The 21,920-nt window shown below is 36.4% G+C and overlaps 1 protein-coding gene across 2 annotated transcripts in view; it reads left to right on the forward strand.

Annotated features, from left to right (window-relative positions):
• sulf1 (sulfatase 1) overlaps positions 1 to 21,920 on the forward strand; it is a 46,080-nt gene that overhangs the window by 15,074 nt on the left and 9,086 nt on the right. For both annotated transcript variants that reach the window (XM_079806029.1, XM_079806030.1), the window contains exons 2-11: positions 5,237 to 5,464; positions 6,904 to 7,143; positions 8,495 to 8,646; positions 11,672 to 11,841; positions 14,920 to 15,070; positions 15,165 to 15,340; positions 16,670 to 16,798; positions 17,101 to 17,157; positions 18,778 to 18,913; positions 20,736 to 20,946. In XM_079806029.1, coding sequence (XP_079662155.1) covers positions 5,296 to 5,464; positions 6,904 to 7,143; positions 8,495 to 8,646; positions 11,672 to 11,841; positions 14,920 to 15,070; positions 15,165 to 15,340; positions 16,670 to 16,798; positions 17,101 to 17,157; positions 18,778 to 18,913; positions 20,736 to 20,946 — 1,591 coding nt within the window. In that variant the 5' untranslated portion in view covers positions 5,237 to 5,295. The remainder of the gene's footprint in view (positions 1 to 5,236; positions 5,465 to 6,903; positions 7,144 to 8,494; positions 8,647 to 11,671; positions 11,842 to 14,919; positions 15,071 to 15,164; positions 15,341 to 16,669; positions 16,799 to 17,100; positions 17,158 to 18,777; positions 18,914 to 20,735; positions 20,947 to 21,920) is intronic.

Raw genomic sequence — 21,920 nt, forward strand, 5'->3', positions numbered from 1 at the left:
TTGAGGTTTGGGTTAACCACCCCACATTACCACGTGGGTCAAAGGGGGTTCAGGGTGCATGAAAGTATGTGGTCTGGGCCTTTACCACAAGCAGCAGTGGCGGTTTTTTGCTTGCCAAGAACCTCTGAGTCGCTGTCTCTGATAGCGCTACATGGTAGAAAACACGGCTATGTGGTTAGGAAGGTGGGAGGGATGCTGGATGCTTTAGTATACATGGAGGGGGGAGGAAAGCGTAGTGAAATCATAAAAGTAAAGATTTTGGATCGCATTGAAGGACCCTGGTCCTGTCATCCATTAATCTGAAAATTGCCCCTCTTTCATAAGGGGCTATTTTTTGGCAGCTGTGTGTCAGGCTTGAAAAGTCCAATAGTAGCCTTTTTGTTTTGCTCCTTTGAACCTTTGAGACCTTTTTTTTTCTTAATAAATCCCAAATATTATTTGTCCAGCTTAGCCCTGATTAGTACAGTAGAGGCTAATTTACTGGGTCATTTCCTCTAATCCCTAAAAACAATAAGGGGCTGAGATGATGCTTGCTCGGGTGCTCGTCTGTAACCCAGAAGAAAGCGTTCTTGTGTTCCTCAGCAATGCAGGTCTACAAAGGCATAGCGCTTGGCAAATGAGCGCAGCCGGTAGGGGTGAAAAAAAGTTAATTTTCAAGTCACTGCAGTTCAAGTTATGAAATTATTATACATTTATTTATACATAATTTTCCTTTTAGAATACTTTGCCCTCATCTAGCGCTCACTACTATTTTTCCCACTAATCACTATATATAAATATAAATGTAATATTTAAAAGATCTCATAATTAATATTTAGCTTTTTAATGATTTATTTTGTGTGTTTTTATATTGTTTTGAAACCTACACTCTAAAGAAAAATTGTATCCATAAAAATATGGCACAATGTACTGTAATAGATGAAATTTTCCATATTTATTTTTTACTTGTATTTTTCATTTTGAACTTAATTACGTTATGTTTTAGAGTTATCGGAAATGTCCGTAAAATTACTGGATAATGTCTTGGTAATTTTCTGCTGGTACATCTTTTTTTTTCTTTTTTTTTTTCTTCTTCTTTTCTTTTCAGTGTAGAATAGAAATAATTATTGGCTCATCAATATTTGCCAGAATGTTAATATCAGAGCATCCCTAATTTTTCAGAACTATATTTTTAGGTATTTGGCTGTTCTTTATGACCTCTTCCGTGTTTATTGCACTATACTTCAGTATAACCGTCTTTTAAATAGTTGCATACTACATATTTAGAGCGAGTGAGTTGGAATTACTTTTTGTTCTGCGCATTACAAGCACATGAATCTGAATAACAGTTTGACTAAAGCCAGAGGAAGTCACCAGGTTTTCCACTGAAGGCTTCAGACACACACATCAGATCATTTTTGCATACCAGCCCAGTGCTGATTCAGTGTCAGAGAGCCATGGAATCTTGGTTTCCCATTATTTGTGGAAATGGTGGATCTGTTTTTCGCAGGCAAAGGGTCAGAGAAAAGCAAAGTAGTGGTTTATGTTCTTGTTGCCAGTGCCACCAACTGGAACACATTTTCACAGTAATGAGGGTAATTAAAACAAAATTATAATTCACGACCCTATTTCCCTCCAGGGAAGAAAATAGAGGAGCTATTTTGAGTCGACTGTATTCTAAAATTACAGTGCTGGAATGAGGGTGAATGTGTCATCATTGAGGGCAGAGACAGTTTAATTCAGGGTTGCTTGAAGAACACATTATTTAACTAAATAGCACAGTATTGGCTCATATCTGGACTTTTTTTTTTTTTTTTTTTACATTTTCTTTTGGCTCAAGTTAATGTTAGTTTCAAATTGCTGGAGGCACATCACTCAATAGTTCAACTTGTACTAGTGTTACATGAGAAGTTCAATAAAAGGATTCCTTTAGCACTTCAAGTTGAATACTGATGCCGAAAAGTTTATTTTGCACAGTGTAGACATAAAACAAATGATGGAAAGGAAGCATGCGTCTGAATGAGCGTTTGAAGGAATTAAATGTTGTTCTCTATATATTTTCTTGGCCTTAGGAGGTTTTCATGAGTTCTGGAAGTCATGCTGTGTGTGTGCGCGCACTCTGGTCTGACTGGACCCTGCCATTCCCTGCTGTTTGTCTAAACAGCGCCAGTGTTTGCACAGTGCTGTCAGGGTGACTGGACTGACTATCCCTCATGCAGCCTGTCTGAAATCCACTCTGTCCAAAAAAGCACTTAGAGACCCATCTGAGAGGCAGACCATCATCTGCACAATGATGGAGAACGGCAAGCACATGGTTTTCCGTTCAACATCTTTCCGTTCAGCTCCTTCTTATCAGATGTCACAAAGAGTGAAACTTTATTACTCGCCCTAATGTCATTCTAAATCCATATGATGTTATATTTTTTTTTTACATTGGTAGCAATCCATAGTCACAGTTCATAGTGATCAAATCTGTTAAGTTACAAAAAAGCACTATAAAGGCAATGTAAAAGTAGTTTGCTTTTGCATGACATCAAAAGATTAAACCTAGCTCCATGTTGACTACTTTTAAGCTGCCTATATAGTGCTTTATTAGCTTGATAGATATGATAACAGCAAAAATGTTTTTGGGAATGTCATATGAGTGAGTAAATGACGACATGCTTCCCAAAAATCAGAAATCAATATTCTGGATGCTGCTTTGCTGCACTCCTTTTCGCACGCCTCTCAGTGTTAAAATTATAAAAAGTTTAAAAAGTCAAATTTCTAAGGTGGTCTGTCTCAGTGATGGTCTAAATTTTTTAAATGACCAGTCGACTCCAAGAACCTTTACTATTATTCACAGAGGCCGAGCATGAAGCTTTCCGTTTTCATGGTGAACTAGAGTGAGCTAAGATGTAAAATAAGAAGCTAAACATTTAATGTTTGACAACTTTTTGTTAAACTACCAACAGTAATATTCAACAATGCTAAATATTTGACTTATGATTGTCAAATTTTGCAATTTTGAATTTAACAACCTTTATAATTTACGTGATTCATGTAATTTTATGCATAATTGAATGTGATAAGACAAGAAACATTAAATAGAGCTGTTTTAGGGATGTTAGGCTTATGATTTAAGAGTGAAAGTGTGCATATTTTAAAATAAAAGCATTCATTGCAAATAGTAAATTATACTTTTTATTTTTATTACATTTAAATGTTTCATTTAAATTTCTTTAAATAAAAACATTAATTGCAAATAATAAATTATACTTATTTTTATTACATTTTAATTTTTCATTTTAATTTCTTTAAATAAACCCATTTGATTTTGTTCCCCTCGATGTTTAAGGAATGCTTACAATATAATTTTGATTTAATGCTGCTTTTATGTGCAATCAGAAATTTCATACGTCCCAATTCAGAAGTCCTAATTACGAGGTTGTTGCAAAGTGCTTTGTTGTCAGAATGAACAGGAATCATGGAGGACACCGGGTTTATTCTTGCCTATTTATTGGGAAAATCTTCTTAAAACCAACATTTAAAAGTAGTGTCACATGCACTGACAACCATATAAACATTTACGATTTCTGCTGAGTCTGTGATTTTGGTCAAATGCAGGCTATTTTTGCTGTGTATAAAACATACAATACGCTTCATATGATTATTTGTAGATGTAAATATGTGCTACATTAATGACAAGACAAGACGATCTAGCTGTTTTGGGGAAAAAACTAATACATGTCACCACAGTAGTTCTCCCCGCCACCATGTCTAAAGTTTATGGCACACCCATCTCGAGAATTTGGGTATCTCAATTATTTCTGAACTTCCCAGTGGTAAAAACATGTTCGTGTGCAATTTTTACCTAGGAAACTCATATTTACGATAACTCTAATAGCACGTGAAGGCAGCATAAGTCCCTATTTCTGAAGGGATTTCCCATCTTTCAAATGGAGTATTGTTAGTTTGAATATGTGTACACATTGGCCTTGCGTTCATACTGTAAAACCAGTGCTGACTCTAATTTACTCATTTATTTCTTCCCTCACTGGTCTTATTGTCACACAAGTATGAAATGGCTTAAATCATTTTTCATTGCAAGCAAAATCATCAAGCCAAATGAATGCCATGCGACGAGCCTCAGGTGCATAAATGCCCATATTGTTTAACAGCTCACTGATTGGAGACAAAGATCAGCATGAGGCCATTGGCAATATGGTCCCTCCATAAGGTTTATACAATAAACTCACAGAGAAATTGGATGGGTATATCAATCAAACTGTTGTACATGCGGGCAGTTGTCAGGTAAATTAAAATGTGAATAATCACTTAAACTCGTGCATAAGTACAAAAACTCAAAACATTTTAGGAAATTGAGCATGTCTGTGGAATATGAAAGATTTCATTGAGGAGTCTTTGCTGGCGTAGAGCGAATGCCGTGCTGTGTAAAGGGGTCAGTGTGTAAATCTGTGACTGGCGACCGCAGCACAAGGGTTAATGTAGCGGAACCCTCTACCCCCTGTACTGGCTTCGTAATTCTCACCGGGTGTCCGCTAGGGGTCACAAGCTCTGGGCCTTTTGACTGACGGCCCTGCCATAAAATGCGATTGGCTGGGTATGAGCCAGTGCAGCCCCTAATAGCCAATAGCAAAGCCTCAATAGTACTGAAGTAGTGTGACTGATTAGAAAGAAAGAACTGCCCTGTCTGCACACACGGAGAGAGACACTCAGGCCTTTCTGACTTGAAGAAAGTGTCTGTAAACATGAGTGCGGGACTGAAGTAAAGAAATTGGGTGTATTGATGCCACATGTGATGCTGCTAAGCTAAGAACTGTACAGGTAGTGTTTTAGAGTGCTTGTGTTTTACTATTCGTTAAGTAGTAAAAACGATTCCGCTAGAATTTCTAAAGTGTCTTTTTTCATGTTGATTTTGGTACGTGCCTAACCTGGAAGCATGTTGGAAGTTTAAAACGTGTCGACTCCTTTAAGAGGGTGTTTTATGTTTATTTTCAAGTGCAAAGGTTGGGATTTTCTATGGTCTGTCCCTGTGCTTGTGGATGGATGTGAAAATAGATCGAGCTTAAAACACATGCAAGTGATTTATTACAAATCGCAGACAATGATCTGGAATTTTCATTTGTCCTGCGAAGGAAGGAAAAGTGGTTCTTTTTAGTCTCTCCAATTTCTGTTAACCAAAGTAACATTTGTTTTTGACCTCTTTGGAAATCCCAAAGCATTAAAATCTCTTTGCTTTTTTTTCCTATAACAGATTACCTTGTGAGGATTCCAGCCTTCTAAATCGCGTTCGCACGCCCGGTTCGCAGTCCCATGATGCAGCTGGTGAACCTGGCCTGGATGATGGTCCTGGCCGCCCCACTGGTCTGCTTTGGTTTCACCACCCGCGGTCAGGGCCTGCGCGGGCGGGTTCAAGGTGACCGCCGAAACATCAGACCCAACATCATACTCATCATGACAGATGACCAGGATGTGGAGTTGGGTGAGTATACCAGATGCAATTCATCATTAATGGTCCATCTGCTCCGCAGACGAATGAGGTGGAGACCTCATACGACTCTCTTGAGGCTTTGTCAGCACTCGGCACGCATCAGTTATGAATCAGCAAGTAGTCTGGAAAGTTGCTGTAGAGATATTCAAAAACCATAATTATACTTGGAGAAACATGGGAATGGAACTGTAGATGAAACCATTTTTTTTATTCCCTTCACTGATTTAGACATTTGCATTTGCTCTCTCCACTTCCACTTGAACGTTCAGAGATTTTAAAATGTTTTATTTCAAGTTGGGGGTTTTTTTTCTCGTTTTCCAGTACAAATATCTAAGCATTCTTTAGATATATTTAATGGAAAAGCTAAATGACAAAAAAAAAATGTTCTCTGAAAAATTTATCAAAATTAAGAGATCTTTTTGTATAAAACAATACAAATATCTTCCATTGGGTTAAGAAAAAAAGGTTTATTTTTCTTACCCTATTATTTGATATTTCTTTCTTGTTTTATGTATTAACATACTTTTTTTTCCCCCTGAGTCATTTTGCTTCTCAAGTGAAAGTATCTTGAATTAAATTTGTTTTAGTGTTTTTGTGGCTGGAAAGGCCATCTTAAACCTGCATTGGACCAGTATGGAAACTCATGCTGGTCTAAGTTAGAGCTTGTCTAGCTTGTGGACCAGTACAGCCGAACATGATATTTCTAGTGATAACAGCTGACGAAGGTTCGTCTTTGATCCTTGAGGGTCATGTTCCTTCTGAATTTGGCTCCAACACATCTGCCTCGTAATCCTGAAGACCTTGATGAGCTGGTTCAGGAGTGTTTATTTATGGTTTTAGCTAAACCAAGGCAGTCTTGCTGGTTAAACTAGTTAAAAAGCCTTGAACACCAGCAATCAAAACGAGCTGGTGACCAACTATGCTGGTCTTTTTCAGGAGGATTGTCAGTGGTCTCTAGGCCCTCCGTTTAGTTGAAGTTGTTCATTATTAATTCAGCCTTGGAATGAAAAAGTCTTTAGCCTCCTCGGACTTCAGTCCAGGGAACATTAGCTTGCTTGTTGTTAGTCTTCTTGATCTGCCACCCAAGTCCCTCTTTTGGTATCTGTCCCATTTGGTAAGCCTAACTGTTGTAACTGGATCAAGTTCCTTCCTCTCAGAGCATAACATCCAATGGGTCTCAGTCTCACACTGTCATCACAGGTTTGACTTATTTCCTCTTTCAATATTTAATGGCTTCCCTCAGACATCTGAGAGGATGAGGGCCTTAGTCCTGGAACCACAACCAGTCGTTGCATTGCCACAGAACTGCAGGGATCCTTCTCCACATCTAACACTTTCAGAGGCTACTTTAAAAAAGCATGGTGTATAAGACGTGTGAACGTCTCCAACATACTTTACTGAACTTGCATTTGTCTGGCTTGTTCTGTCAGGCTCATTGCAGGTGATGAACAAAACTCGCAAGATCATGGAGGATGGCGGAACCTCGTTCACAAATGCGTTTGTAACTACGCCCATGTGCTGTCCATCCCGCTCTTCCATGCTGACTGGGAAGTATGTCCACAACCACAACACGTACACCAACAACGAGAACTGTTCGTCACCTTCATGGCAAGCTCAGCATGAGCCACGCTCCTTTGCCGTTTATCTCAACAACACTGGATACCGAACAGGTGAGACACCAAGTGAGAGACCGATGACTCATTCTAACCTGCTTGATTTGAAACAGGATTGGATTCAGTTTGTTGTTTCATAGATGTTGCTCACTACCCTATAAAATAAACGCAAAAAGCCAATAAATAAAATGTTAATGTTAATATAGGCCCTTGCTGTCAAAATTCATGTTAATTCTTTCAGTTAAATTTTTTTATGCGTTCAAAATATTTCATGTTTAATATTTTTCCTGGCATCCTTTGGCTAGCTTTACAATATATGATCACATTTTCACTCATTCAAGTGCTTTTATAGCATTCAAATGCAATAAGATGCGAAAGAGAACTTTTGTTTCTGCATTAACTTGAAATTATTACAATATAACATTTTGAAAATTAAAACCATAATTATTATTAACCAGAAGGTGTGATTTAAGATTTTTTTAGTTGATTGACAGCACTAAATTATTATAATTTTTTTTAAATAAGTTAAAAAAAAGACTGCATATGATCAAAATACATTAAAACTATTTTTTAATTTGATAACAATAGTAAAAGTGCAATTTTGATCAAATGCATGCATCCTTTCGAAATAAGTATTCATTTATTTTAAAAAACCCAAAAACAAATCAAACTGACTGCAAATTGTTGCATTTTACATCAACCATCAGCATTAAAAAGAGTACGTCCGTCAACAAACCTGTGTGTGTGTGATACTTATTAATCTATTTAAATCTAAATATTAAAAATAACAGACATTCCAGTTTTACATGACTACAGTTCTACAGGGAAAATATTACATGTAGCCTATAAAATAAAATAAAATAAATATCTGCTAACTGATATTAATGCTCAAATTTTATTGAATCAGTGTTTAACCTTAATGTTTTGACCTGAAGGTTTATTATTATTAGTTTATAATACATCATATCTCTTTTGTAATGAATGGTGTTCTGCAATTTCCCTGGAATTTTGCTTCACATTTGTTCCTAGAAGTCAAATAAAAGTTTTACAGTAATCTTCAATTTGTCTGGTTTGTGGAAGAGCTGTGTTTCTTGAGTGGCAGCACGTTCTGACCCTGAATACAGGGGTTCAGGCCTTACCACTGCTTGTGGTTTCCAGCCGATGTGTTAGTCTACAATTAACTCTCCAGGCCAGACTGGCTACGTGCCCAGCTCTTCTGGGAGATGTTTTGGCTTATAGCTTAGAGGGGAGTAGATGACATGAATACAATGTAGAGACCGATATTTACAGGTACTGTTCAAAGGCAGTGTTTTGAGACGGTTGTCATAGAATGATAATTTTAGTCTTCGCGTCGACCTCACTGAACATACTCAAGTTTATATGTTGTCTTTTATTTTTTTTCCCACAGCTTTCTTTGGGAAGTACCTCAATGAGTATAACGGCACCTACATCCCACCTGGGTGGCGTGAATGGGTGGGGCTGATCAAAAATTCCCGTTTCTATAATTACACCGTCTGTCGGAATGGGAACAAGGAGAAGCACGGCGCGGATTATGCCAAGGTATGTACGCCTGGTCACATAAGTTCAACAGCACTGTCAGTGTGCCAAAGGCTTCTTTTAAACTCAATTTTCAGTTTATGCTCAATTGTATGGTCTGTTCTCGACTAATTTCAGGCCTCTAATTACATATAAAATTTGGGTTGGTTGACTCCACATGGAATGTGGTTAGATTAAAGGGGGCATGGGGAGTTACACCGGTGTCTTGTGTATCGTCAGGTGGTTACTCTGAATAAGACTTGGTAGGCAAAGAGATGATGTCCTTGGGGCAAAGTTTCTTTTGGACACAACTACAGTTTTTTTTTTTTTGCTGCTGATTTGAAAGGGGTGGACATTTAGACTGTTCAGAATGACGTACTTCTCTTACTATTTCTGCAGTATAAAGTATGCAATGTGCATAGTTTCATATTTAAACAATGACTTTTAATTTTAGTTATGTAAATTAAATAATGCAATTCAAATTTTTAAATATTATTATTAGTTGTTACAAAAGTTTGGACATCATTCAGTGAATATGACACATGAGTGCAATATGAAACCGCATTTTGTTTCTCATATTGCTTTTACATTTCTTTAACAAGCACTATACAGTTTTAAACTAGTATTCCATTTCAAAAATGGCAAAATCAGTGTGGTTGAACCATGGCTGAGTTAGATGCATTCCTGGGTCAACATATTTTGTTGACCCTGGAACAACGTTCCTATACGAAAATGTAGTCCTAACCACATCTCTAGCCCTAAACCTAATCCTACCCATAAATTATCCCTAAAATCAGAGGGAAATTATGAATAATACTGAAGTACAGGCACTAAACCCTGATTTTAAAGCCTAAACTTGACATAAACTGTAAACTTGTCTCTCAAATTTGATTGTTGATCCTGGAACAACATTTAAATCAACAAAGATGTTGACCCAGGAACATGTTGAGCTCGGCAAAATCAGGTTCTGCCAGTTTGCAGGTCACTATCTATAGTTGTGAAGAGAGACTTTTACCATCCTTCTGCAAGACCCTACAATATGAACGAAGTGATCAAATCTGAGTTTAAAAAGTTTAGTTTGATATGGCTACCTTCCATCTCTAGAGTGTTTTGGAGCTGCCGTCAAAACAAGCTTTTGGATCTTCTCATTGCTGTTTCTCAGGTAGCATGTTTTTGGGGAACGTGGAATTAGTGCTGAGGTTTCATGGTTTCAGCATAAATTGAGTTGGAGGCAGTCTAAGGGATGAGCAAATAAATGTTTGGACTGTTACTTGGATGTCAATAACCTGCTTGTTGAATTGGACGAAGGTGTTAAGTTACCCACAAGTGGAGAGGCACAAGAGGCTGAAGGTTTCTGGAGGAATTTTGTGGCTAGGTGTTCAAGTGGTTCCTGGAAACCCTTAGGAACACTTAAGTTCCTATTTAAAGGTTAATATTAATGCTTAAAGAGATTAAATAGTTTGGAAGCGCTATAAACGTATAGAAGAACATCTTGGGCAGAATTTTTTCCCTAAAATGTTGCATCAAAAAATTTATGCACTATGATTCCTATTGTTAAAGACACCACACGTTTCAAATTAGCTGTGGCCTTTTAGCCCCGATTAGTCAAGTGAATCATTAAGAATTTGCTGCAAAAGGCACAGTTTGTGCCTTTATTCAGTCCAAGCAAAAGATCTTTTAATGAATTGGACAGGTTAGGTACATTCAAATGCTATTTCACTCAAACATTCAATATGATACCGAATAGTTTTCCAAAATAAACAAACATGCTGGTTCAATTAGTGGTACAACAGAGACATTGAAATGCCGTGTATGTGTGTTTGATGTAATGCTGAGGAACAAGGTCCACCGAGCACGTCTCTAAACAATAACTTCCACAAGACTTTCACTCCCACAGATGCTGGTAGCTGCATGTTTTAGCAATGGGGTGGGTAGAAGGGGGGGAGGCTTTCCCACAACCAGCCCAGACCAGGAGCACTGCCATCAAAGGGCTTAAGGCTTCAGTATCACGTGATTTTTACCCCCAAGCCCTTGTGCGCATTCCTGCTGCTGCCTCAGAGCAGTAAGATTGAGACCTTAGTGTTGCCAAAACACCAGACCCATGGAGGAATACAAAGCTCGATTACCATTGAGGGAAGCAGTCAACATCCTTGTCGTGCTCAATACTGAGTTGTTAGCATCAGGGCATTAGCTCTGTTGATGTGGGTCAATTACAAATAAGAGTGTCCATGATGAAGAATAATCTTAAATAATTGTTTCATATGGATTTGAAAATCATCTATACCATTTTCATGAAAACTTGAAATGTAATGACTCTAAAATGTCATGTAAGTGTTATATATATATATATATATATATTAGCAAATATGATATACAAATATGAATTAATTTGTGAATATTATGTTTTACTTTTATGGAGTCTTACTGACCTTGACACGCAGTTTTGAGGGTCTTCTCTCATGTCTATAATAGCATTTTTGTTTTGTACCATAATTGTTTTTCTTCTCCTGCATGTTGGTTGCATCACATGAATGATTTGGCCGAGGTTTTTTTCTTTCTATAAATAATAATAATAGTGTCAGACTACTTGAGGGTTATAAGTAAACTGTTAGGGTTAGTAGAATAAGTTAACGTACTTGCAAAGTTCTAGTTCTAGTTTAGTTCTACTTCGAACTTCTAGTTAGTAGAAGAATGTCTAAAGTGGACCATCAAAACAAAGTGTTACTTTTTTAAAAAGTAATTAAAAAAACTTACTTTTTAAAATTACTTATAAAGTAATTATATGAATGTATTTATTTTAAATACTTTTTCAAATATGTCAAATAAAATACAAATATAGAATAATTTAATCATTCAGAGGAATTCAGTAAATGCATAAACACGTACTGTATATAAAATAGATAAATTCAATTAAAAAAATACAAATAAATAGATCTGGACGTAAACACAGCATGTCATTGACTTTTGTTTTATTTGTTCAAGCCTCGAAAGAAAGCATATCCAGCATTCAGTTTATGTATGCCTGAATTTTTTCCCCCTCTCATTCTAGGATTACTTCACTGATTTGATTACCAACGACAGCATCAACTACTTCCGAATGTCCAAGCGCATGTACCCGCATCGGCCGGTGATGATGGTGATCAGTCATGCAGCGCCTCATGGCCCAGAGGATTCAGCGCCCCAGTTTTCCGAGCTCTTCCCAAACGCTTCCCAGCACATGTGAGTGACTCCCAGAACATTCAGTTACACTCTGCTAGAGCAACACTGCTAAACTCCACTGAACCAAGTGTATCCTGTCCCAGAGCCAAGCCCTGCTGGAATAGGCCCTGGAGTTTGAATTGTCGAGTCTAGATATTTTTTATTGTTCTGTATGTATTTATAAAAGGATATTCCAAGGGACACATATTTCAGAAGAACAGTAGCATTCCAAGCAGATCATTTTCCTATAAATGTGAAACCATTATAATTTGGCTTGCAGGTAAATATGAGTTAGGAATTTTTGTGGCCTCATATATTTGGGTATGCCATTAAAATGAGACTCTTAAGAGATGACAGTGCACTGAAATGCACTTCACACATGACACTACCACCCTGAACTAAAGTGATTTATCATCCAAGTAATGTTCTGGCACATGCCAAGTAAGATGATGGGGGATGAGATTTTTATGGTCCTCAGTCTGGTGCCAAGACCTTGATGGCTTCACTGCACTATCATCAGTTTCGTGGCTAGGCTCCTATTCCACACACAGTGCTGTGGCAACAGGCCATCCATCTCCAAGTCCTTAACATCCCAAGCATGTCAGGATCCTGGTCAGGCCGACATCACACTTTTGTCCCTTGGGCCTATCCATTTCTTTCTCACAATTCTTTCAGCTTGTCTTCCTACACAGCTTTCTGACTTCTCTCATATCAATCACGCCTTTCACTATGTAGGTTTGGGGAATGCATTGTCTTAGAAGATCCCTTTGTGTTATTAATATGTTTTTAAATGCATGGGCTCTGAATAGATCACACTTGGATACCCCAAAGGTTCACATCGGCTGGCAAGTCGCTCTGGTGCCGAAAGGGTTGCCTGGCAAGTTGTGCCAAAAGAACAGGGAAACAGATGGCAGGCGCAGGTTGCATTTTGGAATGATGCAGCAGGGTTTCAGACACTTTTAGGGGTTTATTTATCATCTGCGTAAAAATGAACAAAAGCATGCACATCCAACCAACAGAAATAAGGTGCTCAAGCAAAAATAGAAAGGTGAATATAAAAAACTTCAAGAGAATTGTATTTATTTATTTGCATTTATATCAATTTATTTATGCACTTTATTTATACACTATTTATTTACTTATTTTTGTGCATTTATTTATATTTTTCTAAAATTATAAATAATATAATTAACATTTAAATAATTAAATGTTAATGTAATTTGTATTAAATGCAATTTAATTGTAATTTAATTAATTAATTAATTAAAGTAAATAAATGTAATTTAATTAATTTATTTATATTTTACTTTTCATTTAAATTATTTATCCTGTTTTTTATAGGCTATATTTTGTCTATATTTTTCATATTTATTTGTGTGCATTAATTTATATTTTTCTAAAAATATAAATAAAATAAGTAACATTTAAATAATTAAATTAATTCATAATTTATTTATATTTAACTTTTCATTATAATATAACTTTTTATATAGGCTATATTGTGTCTATATATTTAATTTTTTTTTTTTTTTGCATTTTATTTATAGATTTAAAAATAAATAAATAATATAAATAACATGTTAATATTTAATTAATTTATTTATATTTTACATTTTATTTAAATTAGTTATCTTGTTTTTTATAGGCTATATTTTGTCTATATTTTTCATATGTATTTATTTTTGTGCATTAATTTATATTTTTCTAAAAAATTTAAATAACATATAAATAATATAAGTAACATTTACATAAATAAATTAATAATTTATTTATTTTAATTTTCATTTTAATTTATCTTGTTTTAATATGCTATATTTTGTCTGTATTATTCATATTTTTTTTGTTGTGGATTTATTTGTATTTTTCAAAAAATATAAATAAAATCTAATTAGAATTTAAATTATTCAATTAATTTTTATTTATATTTGATTTGTCATTATTTAAACTTTTATTTATCTTGTTTTTTTATTGTTTTTTTTTATAGGCTATATAATTCATTTGCATAAAAGAATATCATACTAGGTGGCCCTGCAAAAGTCATCAAGTAAAGGGTAAATAAATCCACAGATCATTTTTATGCCAATCTGGAAGAAAAGCGTTGCATAAGCCTGTGAGCTTTCTAATGTGGGAATTGATGCAAATAATCTTAAATGCATTACGTCTTCATTGCTATGAAATAAATCTGCTCATGAAATTGATTTGACAGGCAAAGTATTTTCAGTATTAGGTTTTTCTTTATTGAATAACAGACATTAGGGGTGAGAGTTTTGAGAGAGATTCATGAAACCCGATGCTTCCATCGTTATAGCAGAAACTACACAGGAGCATCTAATCTCAAATACAAATGTTCTCCACCCTGTCTTCTGACAGGTGTCAAAGTCAGACTAATTCTATCCTTTGACCTCCAAATTCCAAATTTGCCCTACCTATGCGAAGAGACAGGTTCCTTTTGTGTGGTATATTAGTGTGCCTCACTAGCTGGGTGAAGAGTTCAGTGAGCGGACAAAGACGGACTGGGGAGGAAAGGGCAGAAGCCGTCCACTCAGACAGAATGGAGCTTTCCTGTGGCCATCATTCATTATGACACCAGGCACAAGAGTCTGGTCTGGAAAGCAAAGGAAGGCCATGTCTTTCAGCTGTGGAGAGAAGCCAACTGCAGTCAACAGGTGGCCATCTCGTAGCCTTAGCTCCACAAACAAGTCCGCTGCCTCCTGTTTACCCAGCTTTTTATTCTCCACTTCAAATGCAAATGAGTTATAGCCCTGTCGTTGCTGGACTTATTACAAACTTTATTTTGGGCCCGAAGGCTGGGGAAGCTATTATTTTTCTTATGCATGTGCCAACCCTCAAACGATTAAATGCTGCCAAGAAACCCTGAGACTCTCAGCATGGTGTGAGGAGAGATGGAGAGCGAACCCAAGAAAAACACCTAGCGAGGAGAATTAGTACGTTTCCGTGGAGGGGGAAGGGCGACTGCTCTGTTATTGATGCTTGTCAAGTATGTTATACAACAGACAACTCCAACAACCACAAGTGGTTGTGAAATGGCAGACAGGTGCATGTTTTCCTCACAGTAGCATGTTGTGTTTATTCGCACAGAACTCCCAGCTATAACTATGCACCAAACATGGATAAGCACTGGATCATGCAGTACACCGGCCCGATGAAGCCAATTCACATGGAGTTCACCAACTACCTGCACAGGAAGAGGCTCCAGACCCTGATGTCTGTAGATGACTCTGTGGAAAAGGTCAGTGGTTTAGGCTTTCTTGCTCTGAATTCTGGATAGTCAACTGGCTTTGTATATGAATTGAAAGGAAATGTATGTTTGCTCTGCGTTACAGATATATAATGCTCTGGTCGAGACTGGGGAGCTGGATAACACCTATGTCATTTACACAGCTGACCATGGTTACCACATTGGCCAGTTTGGCCTTGTCAAAGGGAAGTCTATGCCATACGATTTTGACATCAGGGTGCCTTTTTTTGTCAGAGGTCCTAATGTGGAGCCAGGGGCAAGGTAAAATCATCTTCTATTTGAAATGCACGTTTTGCACAATTGAATTCCTTTACACACTTTATTAAGATAATTATTGTTATTAGTTTTTAGAAATATATAGTATAATACACATTTTGATTAATACACGGGTATATATATTACTGATATATTAAAATGTAATATACTGTTTATGTATGCATGTATGTAAAAATTATGATGATTGTTATTAGTGATTTTATATGTAGTAAAATACACTGTTTGCACAATATAATTTATTTCAATTACTTTATTTATATTTTAAAATTAAAATATATTAATTATTAATGTATACCTTTTAGAGTTAAATTAAACGATATATGCATAAATTAATAGTCATTAAGGTCACACTTTATTTTAGGGTCCAACTCTCACTATTAAGTAATTAACTGTGGCTTTTGCCTCAAACTGCTAATTACTGCTTATTAATAGTTAGTAAGGTAGTTGTTAAATTTTGGTATTGGGTATGATTAAGGAATGTAAAATATTGTCATGCAGAATAAGATGTGCTTTTATACATACTAATAAACAGCCAATATATGCAGTAATATGCATACTAATAAGCAAATAGTTAATAGTGAGAACTAGACCCTAAATATAATATAATATAAAAAATATAATATATATGCTGTCATATTGATTAATCACGATTAATCATACCCAAAACAAAAGTTCATGTTCACATAATATATGTGGTTGTCTATATTTATATATAAAAAAATAAAAAAATAAATATATATATATATATATATATATATATATATATATATATATATAGAGATAGAGATAGAGATAGAGATAGAGATAGAGATAGAGATAGAGATAGAGATAGAGATAGAGATAGAGATAGAGATAGAGATAGAGATAGAGATAGAGATAGAGATAGAGATAGAGATAGAGATAGAGATAGAGATAGAGATAGAGATAGAGATAGAGATAGAGATAGAGATAGAGATAGAGATAGAGATAGAGATAGAGATATATACATACAGTATACACAATACATGCAAATATTTCTTAAATATATTTAATAATTATACACAGTACACATATATTATGTGAACAAACTTTTATTTTGGATGTGATTAATCGTGATTATTTGATTTGACAGCACTAAATTTATAATATAATATAATATAATATAATATAATATAATATAATATAATATAATATAATATAATATAATATAATATAATATAATATAATATAATATAATATAATATATAATTATCATCATAATCTTATCATTATTATCATTATCATAATAATAATAATAATAATAATAATAATAATAATAATTGTATTACGCCACAGGAACAACCATCTTGTGCTAAACATCGATCTTGCACCCACAATCCTGGATATAGCTGGCCTGGACGCTCCACCCGATATGGATGGCAAATCTATCCTGAAGCTTTTGGAACAGGAAAAGACTGGGAATAGGTGAGCTAAATCCTCTCCGTAAACACATTCCCAGCATAATATATGGTTGGGTAGTATCTGTTTATTGCTTTTAATTTAATTAACTTGAGTTTAATGGTTTGTGAACATTTGGAGTTAATTTATAAAGGGTTTCTGGCAAGTAAAAAATGCTGGAAATGTTCTGGGGTCACTGCCACTCACGATGGCAGGAGATGTTGAGCAGATTAAGGTGTCATAATTCAGGCCAAGTTAAACATCTGCTTATGGCATGCAAATGACATGAAGATTGAGTGAAATAAAATATTTGCGTTTTCATGTTGCAGATTCAAACCCAACCGGAAACCCAAAGTCTGGAGGGACACATTCCTCGTGGAGCGGGGGTAAGACAAACAATATTCCCTCTCTTCTCAATCATACTATAAAATCACTGCAGAATGTGCGAAATAAATTTGAATTGATTTATTTTGTACAGGAGGTTCACCGCATACAATTCAAACCATTCCAGGATTTCGTTGTAAAATCGCCAAAAGATAAGATCAGAAATACTCATGAATTTAGGATTCCATTGCACAAACATCCTCCTTCCTTGACCTGTCTTGGTTCAAGTTCACCTAAGAATGTAGCAAAATATTTCCAAAATATTATTATTTATCCAAATAACCATTCAAAATCACTACAGCATCTCAAGTAAGATCAGACTTTTACATTCTTTGATCAAATGTGTTCTCAGGAGCTCAGCTATTCACATATAGACTCTCATTATCGGATAGGTTTCTGTAACTTATAAGACACTCACAACAGAAAAAAAAAATCCTTCCCCAGGGGAAATATACGATATTACTTGTGGTATCAGACTAAAAACTTGATATGTGTGCGTAGCGTTTCCCTTGATTTATGTGACTGATGTAAGGAATGTGGGTATGGTATTGAGGTTACCCTATTTAACTCGCATTGCAATCTCTATATATTGAAACTACGGCCGTGGGCACAACCACGCTGCTATTTCGGTCTAACATTCCTCGTGTCACTCACATGGAGCTGTCAGTCTGCATAATGGCATATTACCGCTCCCACAGTCAGCCCATGCTTAGTTTCTCCTTTAGGCTAAGTAAAAGAAGGTTTTCCAGAGATGGCGCAATCATAAAGCACATCGTTGATCAGTGCCGGCTGTTGCTTCCGTGACTCAGTAACTGTTGTGTATAAGCCAGACCGCGGACTCGAAGCGTGTTTATACCAAAATGCCATTAATTCAACCTGTTTTGCACGGTCACGACAGCTCCCATTTTGTGAGAAGTCAGATTAGTGCGTACTTCATTTATCAGTTGGAGTGAAGTCATGCAGAGCACTTCATTTCCGCTACAGGCAGATGCCGGAACGATTCGAAATGGCGTTCCAGCACTTTTTTATATTTAACTTTTTTTTTTTTTAAATGATTGTAGATGATGCCAAAGGTCATTTTTAAATGTAAAAATAGGCAAAATGAGCATTAACAATTAAATATATATTACTGAATTCCATAAATCATGCTTTTGGGGGAACTGCATTCAGATTATTAAATTAGAATCACCAGATTTTTAAGTTCAAACCTAATTCTACCTTTTAATGCTTTGTTTCTGGGTGGCTGGACTCTTGTGTACAATCTAATACACAGAAATTGCTGTAGAAGCAATTATCTCTCAGAAATTGCTAGTAAATTTCAGAAACATTTACAAAGAAACAAAGTATCATAAAAACTAAAACATTTTCTTGTAAAACATACTCCAATATGTTTTATTTACAAATAAAATGCACACTAACTAGGCCAAATACTGTACATCCTGGACGATCTTTGTCCCATTGTTTCTATATGCTGTGAAAGCTGTAATGCTCTTCACACATCAATAATATGAGATACTGACCTGGGTGGGACGGCTATGATTTCCAGGCTTCCGAAACATTAGTGAGGCTGCCAACTTCAAAACGTGGCCTAGCAACTCACCAAAGCACATTTGTCATTCTAGTAAAATCCTCCGCAAGAAAGAGGACTCAGGAGCCAACTTGAACACACAACAGTCCAACAGCTTACCCAAGTACAAGAAGCTGAAGGAAGTGTGTCAGCAGGCTGAGTTTCAGACGCCCTGCGAACAACCAGGACAGGTATAAACTCAAATACACACTTGCATCTCTGTTTTTCTCACCCACTATTTATATCTGTATATCCTTACCCTTATGAAATTGCCTACTTATGGGCAATGTTTCCCCTCAAACATTCAATTAGTCTCAACCTGGAGCTTGTTTACTCTAATATTGGATATGTGCTAAGAAATAGGCTATAACGAAGCTTTTTGCCCCAACCTTAAATAATGATTGAATACATTAATTTGTACCTTCAACATTAAGCCGGAGATTGGAGTGTGCAGCACATGGCCGATGTCCTATGAGTGGTGCCACTGTAATTGAAACCGATATTTACAACAAATTAAGGGTAATTGGTGATCGGTCGTAGTTTTCTTTCATCAGCACACGGTGCGCCTGCTCCGCCAGACCCCTCTGTGGCGTGGCAATGAATCAGAGAGAGCTAAACATTACAAATTGGTACAATTTCAGGTAGTGTAAAATGCAGACAGTATTTCAAGGACTACACTAATGCAAACCAGATTCTTTTTATGGTCAAGTTAAGTGTTTGCCTGCAACACTTTGTCTGGAAATTTGATTGAATGCAGAAAGGTTGGTTGTGCGCGCTTGGAATAACACGCAGGTTTCCGTATTCACTTTTTATTCCAGTCACCTGCCAGAACAAAGCTGAAGAAGTATTGGAGAAAGATCTGAGCATATCATGTCATTATTTACATATTTAAGTCAACATGAAATTGGATTAGACGTCATTTGCTTTAATACAATTCCCAAGTCTTATCCCTGCAGCATTAAGTTAAATGTATTACAGAGCAGAAATATATGCAAGATTTCTAATGTCGTCTCCACTGAAATGACATTGACATTGTCGTTTTTGTGTGAAATGCACACTGTAAGAAGACTGACATGGTTTAGGTGTTGAGCACAGACAAAGCTTGAAGTAGTTATGGTCTGCTACTTCCAGCTCAAGTCTTAGCTTGAGTAGAGTATCAGTATCTGTTTTTCCAATATACTCCCTCTCTTTCTTTTTTGACTGGGAGGAATGTGTTGAAAAAGCATAGCAAAGACGGCCTTTACACAGTCTTACTGCCTGCAGTGGGGTCAATGAGGGCAGTGTGTGTGATTGAGCTTGTGTGAAAGTTTATGCCTGTTTCTTCCTGAGTCTGAGTCTCCGTCATTCAAGAAGCGAGGCTTCACATAGTTGGCTGTGGCGCTGTTTGCTTATGTCTGTTTGACTTCTGGCTATTTGGAGCCAGTATCTGTGAGTGTGTGTGTGTGGATGTGAGGTACAGTACAAGCAATGCTCAACGTGTGTTAGTGCGTGTGTGTTTGGCTACTACGTTTGGAGGAACTAAATGAGTGAAATGCTTTGGCTAACTCCTCTTTGGTTTGCCGCCCTGCAAACAAACATCCTTGCTGCAAGCAGATGCAGCATCAGCCGATACATAAGCTCATTGACGGGACTCCAGAGTTTCACAGGAAATCGGAGCAGGGTTGTGGCCATTGTTTGGATATGGTTTCCCATAGTCATGAGCACATGTCTGAGCTGTGGTCAGTTTAAAAAGCAAACAGCTCTGAAATTAGGAGATTATGTCTAAATTGCCTCTGATTGCTTCTTTATGGGAAAGAATTGCGAGGTAGGTCTTGTGCCGTATGATTGTGAATTAATGGGATTACTCTACAAACGCAGATGTTTGACCGCTAAGCTCACCGTTCACAGACAGAAGAATAGTTTAATTCACAAAAACAGCTGTGGTTATGCAAATGAGGCGGCGCTAGCACAATAAGTGGTTAGCCAGACAAAAATGTCTGTCCTCAAACTGAATTCCTTCCCTTTTTGTAACAGAAATGGCACTGTGTGGAGGAGGTCAGTGGGAAGTGGCGTTTGCAGAAGTGTAAGGGCTCTCTGAAGGAGGGATCCAAGAAAAGAGCGAGGAGTCTGCGCTCTCGAAGCTACGAGAGCCGCGAGAAAGACTGCCACTGTGGAGACCGGCCTTACAAAGTGGCCAAGGCAGCGCGGCGGGCACACCGGCAGTTTGCCCAGAGCAGTAATCCACGTAAGTATGTGCGCTCAAATGAGGTGGAGAGGTTGAGTTAATGGAATGGGTCTGCTAGCTTTTCAAGACTGTGTAGACAAACACTGGACTTTTTAGACTAGGGTTGAAAGTCACTCCCTAGTCACAACCTACTGGTTTACAATGTAGCCTACAGGAAAAGCCACTTGTTAAATCAGATTCAACAGTTTTGAGTCACTAGGAAGTTGTCACTACTAAAGGACTAATCTAGCTTCTTACCTAGTTTAAACTTATTTAGTTTAACTGGTAACAATTTACAATAAGGTCTCATTTGTTAACATTAGTTAATGTATTAACCAACAATGAGCAGTATTTGTTACAGTAATCTTTATTAATCTTAGGCGTTCATTGTTTGTTCATGTTAGTGCACAGTACATTAACTATGTTAGCAAAAACTTTAGAATTTAATAATGTATTAGTAAATGCAATTAACATTAACTAAGATTATTAAACGCTGTAGAAGTATTGTTCATGAAACCCTATTGTAAAGTGTTACCATTTTACTAGTTGGCTATAACCTGACAAGCCAGACCCACATCAAGAAACCCACATGCTTGTTGCAGACCCACAAGCAAAACTTCGAACATCTTCCTTTTTTAAGAATGACTTCAGTGCCGTCATGAGAAAGCTGGTTAAACTTGAACATCAGATCCATTACTAAAGAATTGTTCATATTGTTTTAGGAATCGGTCACATTTTGTATTAGTTAACCTAAAGGATTTAAGCAGCGAGTCTACCTCAATCAAAACATGTGAGAGAGTAGGAAGTGAGCTCATAAATTTCTGTTTTATGGATGAAAAATAACCTAATAAAACAAAATAAAAAAATTGAAAATATATTCTTTAGATTTGTTGAAGTCAGTGTAATTACAAATGTTATCTTACAAATTAAAAGAATGTGTATTAATGGGGGTTTTATTTAAATGGGAATAAGTTAGACCAAAACTTTTGAACCAA

The sequence above is a fragment of the Gobio gobio genome, assembly GCF_949357685.1.
Source record: "Gobio gobio genome assembly, chromosome: 23".
Taxonomy (NCBI): Eukaryota; Metazoa; Chordata; class Actinopteri; order Cypriniformes; family Gobionidae; genus Gobio; species Gobio gobio.